Source organism: Brachyistius frenatus, unplaced genomic scaffold (assembly GCF_029030835.1).
Source record: "Brachyistius frenatus isolate BFR_SWC_R1_liver_20210118 unplaced genomic scaffold, ASM2903083v1 Contig_150, whole genome shotgun sequence".
In the NCBI taxonomy this organism is placed as follows: Eukaryota; Metazoa; Chordata; class Actinopteri; family Embiotocidae; genus Brachyistius; species Brachyistius frenatus.
In genome coordinates, this window is record NW_027210749.1 from 467174 (window position 1) to 476022 (window position 8849).

General features: G+C 40.3%; 1 protein-coding gene across 1 annotated transcript; it reads right to left on the reverse strand.

Moving 5' to 3' along the window:
• Positions 1–5407: 5407 nt before the first annotated feature.
• On the reverse strand, positions 5408–8337 carry LOC138631197 (forkhead box protein B1-like). The gene has a single exon (XM_069716004.1). It carries the CDS (start codon positions 7933–7935, stop codon positions 6988–6990), a length of 948 nt encoding a protein of 315 aa, XP_069572105.1. The 5' UTR covers positions 7936–8337; the 3' UTR covers positions 5408–6987.
• Between the last annotated feature and the right edge of the window lie 512 nt (positions 8338–8849).

The following is an 8849-nucleotide window of genomic DNA, read 5'->3' on the forward strand; positions in this document are numbered from 1 at the left end:
CAACTGAGGGCTGAAACTGAAGCTGTAAAGGTTTTATTTTTCAGTTTGAAAAAAAGAAAGAAAAATATTTTTGATGTTGTTGTTGCTTCTTGAATGTGAAGATTTGGTGCTTTTCTTTAACGCATGACGGTGAAGTAAACGTTTTCTGGACTGTTAGTCAAACAAGAAGAATCAAATTACTTTGGAATTTTTAAATTTTAAAGATCCAAACAGCGATTGGTAAAAAAAAAAGAAAAAAAAAAAGAAAGAAATTAGTTTTTGTCTCTGATCGTCTCTTCATGTCTTATTGACGTCTTTTAGAAAAATCGTCTTTCACGGCGTTTCATCACCTGATGAATTCATTCATCAGCGTAAATAAGCCATGTGTGTCGTTTGGCCGACGGGGGCGGGACGCTCTGTTCACCGGCATGTCATCACCACCACCACCACCATCATCATCATCATCACCATCACCATCATCATGATGTTGTTGTTCCTCGTCTTGTTCTTCTGATCTCTCTCTGCAGGAATCGTCCGTTCGGCTCGTTAATTAACGGTTTGGCGACACGTTGCTGTCGCGCCTCTCGGCGAAGTCTCTAATTAATGAAACAAAAAAAACGCCGGCGAAGGACTCGTGATTAATTACCTGCTCGACGGCCGACGTCAGACGAAGATATCCGCTCCTTAATTGTGACATTTTCTGCGCCGAATCCTCAGCTTCACTCGACTGAAACTGAAATCCAGGCGTCACGACAGCAGCGATGTCAAATATCTCTTTTAAAAACCGTTTATGTGCCGACACCTCTTGTTCTCACTTTACGAACAATAGCTACGGTCACATTTTGACGACCAAAAATATTGAAGGTTTTTGCTTTGTGAATTCTTTTTTCTTTTTTCGGGAGAATGTAGCTCACTATAATGTTAGCGACAGATTAACTGTGACGACCAACGCGACGACAAAATGTAGCAGCTCGTTGTAATTACGATTTTTTTTTTTTTTTTGTGGTTGTGTGTCTGCGATGTTAGCAGCAAGGAAATCTGCACACAAAAAAAAAACCACCTGAAACCTTCGAAAAGAAATAATGTAATCTTTACTTTAAGATTCACCTCAGGTGATTTGATCTTTATCTACGCCGGGTAAAATGCTTTCGCTCACTGACCCCGATGAAATTTATGTTTTAATGTCTAAGTTGTGTTTTAAAAAATGAAAAACGTGTCGGCGTTAATGTCGCGTACGTATTGAAATTTGGTACCGAATGACGAGGTTGTTTTTTTTATACTCGATGTCACCGAAGCGTTTCGTTTCGGTGTCGTAAAAGTATCAAAGTTCGGCAGCCCAACCCGAAGACCTCGAAACTTTTCAAAAAATGTTAGCTAAAAGAAAGTAAAAAGTTGGCTGAGATTGATCGGATATGTACGATTTTAATTTCGCAAACATTAAAAATGATCCAAAGTGTGAATTCTATGAATTGCACAGATTGCATGCTAACCAGCTAGCTCGTCATATTTAGCTGTGCCTCAACGGGCCCATTATTTTGTTCAATTTTATTTCCTGCTCATTAACATTATCTGAATTTGCATCTATTTCATTTATTTATATTCTGTTTTTAAATTAATACATTTTAATGGTTCTAATTTTACTTTTTCATTAAAATTATTTCAGTCTGGGTTTTTTTTCTCCAACATACATTCAAACTGTTTCTTGTCAGTTTGTTAAGTCACCTAAAAGTACAAAAAGGTGCAAAACTAAGGAAGCTTTATTAATCAAAATGTTCAAAGTTTTGGGAGATTTAATGTAAATCAATCGATTTTTAAAGCAACAGCGCGTGTTTGTTTTGTCCTTTTAGATCCGTCGAGGATCGTCTTCACGTCTTCGTCCTCCCACTTCAACTTTCCTATATTTTACCGCCGTCGTTGAATTACTTTTAAACCTCAGTAAAATATCTCAGTCTTTTTATGTGTTATTTGTTTTTGTTTTTTTGTCACTTCTGAGCAGGAATGTCAGTAACGCCGGAGTTTTCCCCGATTTAAAACGTCATTTGTTTTGCTTGTGTGTGTGGTCACAAAGCTCAGGAGGAGGTGGAGGAGGTGGAGGAGGCGGCGGCGGGAGGCGTTCAGAAAAACTGGACATTTTTACGGTAACAGTCGCCGTCTCTCGGCAACACACTCAAAGACTTATACGCATTGACGGAGCACAATTGTGTTTGGCACCAGGGAAGTGTTAACTGGCTTAATCCCTTACGGCCGCCCAGACGCTGCCTGCTGCTAATTCACCGCTCGGCACAAACCGGCCAGTGTTTACACACCAGACCTTCGTCACTGTGTGGAGAATTAAAACAAAACAAACACACAAAAAAGCTCTGAGACAAGCTTTTTTTTTTCCTCGCCAGCAGACGAGCCGTCTGTCGACTGCAGCAGAGTCGATTAAACTATAAAAAAAAAAGATTCACCGACAAGTTCCGCACTGTAAATGACTTCCAGGGTTTCAACAATAAATGAAAACTAATTTCACTTCCCAGACTTTAACTGCGATTCACCTTTTTAAGAGTAAAAATAAATCAACGCAGCAGTGACTTTTGCAGACGATGGAAAAATACAGTAAAATTTGAACTTAATTGTAAAAGAAGACCTTTTTAAAGTTGCGTTGATTGTAGGAAACGATATGTGGATAGATAAATTAATTTAAAAAGAATATTAAAAAAAAGGCATTTTAATTGGGTTCAAAAGAAAGTCAGCTGTAACTTTGGTGATTCAGCATGAAAACTACATCAAACATTAAAAGAAACAGATAAATGGTTGAAGAAGTTCGTCGCAAGTAGCTGAAAGTAGCGAGTTAAATATTTCACTATAAAAACTGGATCCAGACTTTTACTTTGAACTTCTTCGAGTTATAAGTCGCAAGTACTCGTTTTCGTTCGGGAACAATAAGTCAACGATTTCCAACTTCTGGTACTTTTACTACTCGGTGTTACTTTGCAGTTTCCAGCGGGCCACGTGAAAAAAATACTTTGGGTCGGGAATTATAATTTATTGTTATGAAAGAAAAAGTCAAACAAGGGAGCGAAGTTGTTAGTGAAAGTAACAGATAATAAAAGTAGGCTGATGGAAGTCATGGTTAGAAGCACATGACATAACTAAAAGTAGTAGATTAAATGATTAGCTAAAGGTGATATTATCTCGATACACGTGATGAATAGTTAGCTGATCGTAATCAATAGTTAGCTGAAAGTAACTGATTATATGGTTAGCTAAAATAAAGTTCACTGAAATAAATGTATAGTTCGCTGACAGTAGTGGATTAAGTAGCCTCATGAATAGTTAGCTGTTAGCCAAAAGTAATGAATAGCTGGCTAAAACTAATAAGCAGGTAGCAAAAAGTGGATTAAAATGTTAGCTGAAAGGAGTAAATAGCTAGCCAATAAGTATTTAGCTAAAAGTAATGAACACCTGAAAGAAATGGATTAAATGGTTAGCGCAAAGTAGCCTAATAAATAGCTAGCTTTCAAATAGTTAGCCAAAAGTGTCGGATTAAATAATTGTAATTTTGTTTAAATTAATGGTCGTGATACAAACTACATCACCAAATTTTAAAGCCAAATTTTTGGCATTACACAAATTTTATAAATCACATAAAAGCGTTTATTTTGATGCCGTGTAAGCTTTACGCAGTCTTTCTATATTAAGTCAACGTGATTTGATTTTTTTTTTTGTGAACTGAATTAAGGTTTATAAATTAGATTAACACACATTTCGTATTCAGGTTATTTAAATATGAACTCGACTCAAAAAGAACGAGTTCATCTTCGTCAACAAATAGTTACAAACGCTGACATGCTAAATATTGTTGTGTTTAACATTTCACAGAAAATATTGTCATAATGTTCTGAGTATAAAGTAAAACGATAACAACGTAAACACAATTTTAGAGTTTAGTGGACATTAGAGTGTGTGCGTGTGTGTTGTTAAATCAAGTATCAATTTAAAGATTTTATTTCAATAAACTCAAAAATCTCAATATACTTAACATGAAAAGCTGTATTGGGATCACATGGTGGGAAAAAAGTAATTTGACTTATAAATGACAATAATTTTTAGTTTCAGTTCATTAATCAGGTGTCTTTTGCTCTAAGAAAAATCGTGATTTGTCCAAATAACTGAAATATAGAACATATTTTAAATCATTTATAAACAAACAGAAATTTTCATTCGAATTTATATAATTTTAGTTATTTTTTCAAGACAAATAAACTGCATACGTCTGTTTGGTTTCTTCAGACTGAAAGTTCAAAAGGTCTCAGATAATAAAAACCGAAGTATGAACTTTGTCCCGTTTCAGCCTGAACGGTTGAATTTTTGGGCTGAAAAAGGATCTGAAATGACGTTTCTCTCTAAACTGCAGCAGTTGTGTTAATTTAACTTGAAGAAATGAGGCTGTTTCTGCTTCATAGTTCTATAAACTCCAAAATTAGAACATGTTGACTTAACGTGAATAATTATGCCGAGCTCACGCGGGATAAAAAAAAAGAGAAGACGTTTTTATGTAATCTAATATTTGTACAAATGCTCATGTTTGTGTATAAACAATGACGTCAGTTCATCTAGTTTCAACATCTTTTGAGAAAAAGTTAAATTTGACCAAATTCAAAAAGAGAATCTTTAACATGTTTTATTTAATTCTGTGTTTTTACGGTAAAACTGAGGCTATAAGTAACAATAATTTCCATTATCAGTTAAGTTTGTCGGTTATTTTCTAGTCTACAAAAAAGTGACATTCTGCTATGTATGAGTGAGATTATTTTTAAAGTGACTGACTGGATAGAAAAACAGGAAAACAGCAGCTGAGAAACTGACAGTGGTACTTTTTTTTTTTTTTTAAATTCTCTTAACAGTTATTGCTAATTTTCCTCAAAAGGTTCGTCAATCGCAGCATACATTTTTTTATATATAAAAAAAACAAAACAAAGAAAGTTAGATTCTCTTCAAGTCTTCAAATCTACATCGAGATGAAACACAGATGATACTTTTAGTTTGTTGAAGAGAAATACATGCGGTTTGTCAATCCTGAAAAAAAGGCTACAATTTGTAAAATTCAAATGAGTTTTTTTCTTTATATTTCCATATTTTACAGTGATGTATTTGAGCAGTTTTTTTTTACATAATTACAGGTCTGAGAAAATTAAGTGTCCGAGACCAACGAGGGCTCAAATTCCCTGAAAAGTCGTGTTTTGGTAAAAATGTCAATCTACAAAATAACTGCAGGTTCATTTTCAGACTTTTTAAATATGACAACGTATTAAATTTAACACCTGTTAAAGCAGGAAAAGAAACGTGCATTAATGTGTTGATTCATCATATTTCCAGATGCCAAGAGAAATAAATCCTGAGCAGCTTTAACTGTGTTTTAATGTTTTTGTCTTCATGTGTTAAATCACTATAATCGATCAAGTCTATTAGTGCTAATTAGATTAATGCAAAGCAATTAACTTAATGCAACCTGGAGGTAGATAAGCAGCGGAAAAAAATGGGTCAGTGGAGTACAAAAATTTAATTAAAAAAATGCTTGTTTCAGTCATTTTTCAAGCAAATATGGTGAAATATTTATAACAAAATATAAATATTGTTGTCATATGACAGTTAATGATACGAATGAGAGTTTGGGACTGAAAAAGGAAGAAAAACATCAAGTTGGAGGCAAAACTTTTAGAAAGTAAATCTGATGTTTTTCTTATTTTAAAAAGAAACTTTTGAAAACCTGCTGTTAAACAAAATGCAATAAAAACAATATTTCCCTCTGAAATGCTGAAGTCTCCAAAAAAATGAAACGACTGAATACAAATTAAAAGTTGTTTAAACATGTAAATCGGGAGGAAATGACTCAGACCGGATATATTTGATGTATTTTTTTCTTTTTTCCCCATGAAGGTTTCTTTAATGGATCTGGATGAGCAGACACAGCACAGGGAATAAAAAGCCCGTTGTTCATGTTCATGCTTTTTTTCAATGCCCCATAAAATTAAAAATATAAAATAAAACGTACAAACACTGGATTATTTCTCTTTTTTGTTTTTCAGACAGGAGGAGCATGCAGCAGTACAAATACACAGACAGCGGGTCAGTTTGAACACCAAAACTTTAAATTAAAAACCAACACGGCCGCCAGCTACACGGAATAAAAAAAACATCTAGTTTTCCTTTTTTTTTTTTTTCTTTAAAAAGTGCATCAGAGACGTCGATCGTTGCATTCATGGTCAAATATCTCGTGTTTTTTTTTTCTTTTTTAAACTGTGCAGAACCTCTGACATAAATATATGATTTTAAGGTCATCTTTCTTTTTCTCTGTGATTGTTCATATTTGATTATTACAAAATAAATTTAAAAAATGACGGGGGGAATATTTGGTTTACCAGAAGCTTGGCTGCATTTTTTTTTTTTTTTTTTTTTTTTTTTTAAGAAGATTTTCCTTCTCGAAGTTTCAATAAAGAAGAAAAAAACAAAAAACAAAACTCTGAACCTCCTTTTTGGATTTTAAAACTTTTTGTTTCTGGAGCCGAAAAGAAACAGCAAAGAGGCTCAAAAAGGAAAAAACCAAACATCTTAAGGAGTCATTAATCTGAGAGTTTTCTTTCAGCCGGAGAAGAAAAGGCTTCAAAACACAAAAGATCCGGATAATTTGTCACCACAGGATCCATTGGAGCTGTGAAACTCAGTCAGTCTGATGCGGAGGAATGTGGAGGAATGTAAAGAGGAAAATTAGCTTCTGACACAACTGCAAGTAAAAGTGAGAAGATCATTTTGTTTGTTGACTGGAAGGTCAGAGGTCAACCTGCTGTTTTCTTTCTCAGAAAATAAAAATGAAGCTCGTCCTCGCGCTCTGGAGATGAAAACGCTGCTTTGGAGTTGAAGAAGTTTTTAAAGGAGTTTATTTTTTCCAATTTTATTTATTCATATATATATGAATACATATATATATTTTTATATATATATAAAAAAGAAGAGTCAGACTCCCCGTCAGTGCACCGCCACCGCGGACTGCAGTGCCGCGGACGCCGAGGAGGACAGCGCCTCTCCGGGCGCCGCCGGGCTGCTCTGACCGGTGGCTGTCTGCGGGGAGGTGGGGCTCAGAGACTGGGGCGAGTTCGCGAGGAAGGCCGGGAAGTGTGCGTGCAGCCCCGGCAGGCCGGGTACCGAGGCGGGCGTGGGTTTGATGGGCACCGGGATGGCCGGTAAAGTCTGCCCGCCGTGACAGATGGACTTGAGCGGCATGCCGTAGGCCGAGTAGTCGCTCGCGGCCATGGAGATGGGGGCGCCGGTGTCCATCATCCCGGAGCCGTACATGTGCGGCCAGGCCGGGGCCAGCTGGTTGTGCAGCGGGTACCCGGTGGCGGAGAAGGCCGCCAGCCCGCCGGGCATCTTGTACTCTCTGGCGATGATGTTCTCGATGGCGAACGGGTGTTTGAAGCTGGACGGCTGCGACACGGAGCTCAGGTTGTATCCGGCCGGCATCTGCGGGAGGTGCGCGGCGGCGTGCAGCGCGCTGAGCCGCAGCTTGGCCTGCTGCTGCAGGTAGTGGGCGGCGTCCTGCGGCTTGCTGGGGCCCAGCGGGTCCGTGGCCTGCATGCTGCCCACCTTGAAGCGCTTCCGGCGCCGCAGAAAACTCCCGTTCTCGAACATGTCGCCGCAGCTCGGGTGCAGCGCCCAGAAGCTGCCCTTCCCCGGCTGGTCCGGTCTGCGCGGGATCTTGATGAAGCAGTCGTTGAAGGAGAGGTTGTGCCGCAGGGAGTTCTGCCACCGCTGCGTGTTCTCCCGGTAGTACGGGAACCGGTCCATGATGAACTTGTAAATCTCGCTGAGGGGGAGCATCTTCTCCGGGCAGCTCTGGATGGCCATGGCCGTGAGGGAGATGTAGGAGTAGGGCGGCTTCTGGTCGCTGTAAGTGTTCCTCCCCGGACGAGGCATCGTTGAGGCGCTGAACTGGACCGGACCGAGCCGGGATCAGTTCAGTCTCGAGTCTGCAGGAAAAGATCGGCCTCACTTTTCAGAAACTTTTCAGCTCCCAACTCTTTCACAGCGCCGTGGCGCACCGACGGAACCCCGCCTGGTGTTTGGCACGCATGGCTCCGAGTTTTACGCGCAGTTACAACTCCGCATTTAAAAGTTGAGGAAAAGTTGAAGCGGCAGCGAGCCGGTCGCTCCTCTCCTCCCTCCCCCCCCCACCCCGCCTGCCCGCTGCAGGTTCCCCGGCAGGTGCAGCACGGTGTCCCGTCCTCCTCCTCCTGCCCCGCTGCTGAGCTGCGCTAAGCGGCTGCTGCTGCTGCTGCTGCTGCCTCCTCCATGTCCCTCTCCAGATCTGTCCCGTGTGCGCTCTGGACCGCGGTGACAGGAGCAGAAAAGACCCCCGGAGAGGAGCTTCATTAATGGGCCACTTCTTCACTATCACATGATCACAGCCAGGAGGGAGGGAGGGGGCTCAGGGGGAGGAGGCGGGGGGGGATGGGGGCGAATGGGTGGGTGGGGGCACGATGTGGTTTCATTTACACGTATTTACATGGACGCACTGAGCCAACACAAGTCATTTTCATTTGAAGCCGCGGCGGCAAACAGAGCCGAGAGGAGCCGATCAGAGGAGCCCGGCTGTCGGGGAGGGCGCGAGCCGGAGCCGCGCGCGCTGCTGCGCTCCGTGGAGGTACGCCGTCTTTGGCAACATTTTACGCACGTGTGTGTGTGTGTGTGTGTGTGTGTGTGTGTGTGTGTGTGTGTGTGTGTGTGTGTGTGTGTGTGTTTAGAGGGGGTGTGTTGGGGGGGCCTCTAACCAATTTGCACTGACAAATAGAGCCGCTGAGAGCTGCTGTTTGAGCGGCTTTAATTTGTTT

What these genes read in the sequence shown, in the direction of transcription:
- LOC138631197 (XM_069716004.1), bottom strand. Translation starts at nt 7,935, where the DNA reads ATGCCTCGTCCGGGGAGGAACACTTACAGCGACCAGAAGCCGCCCTAC.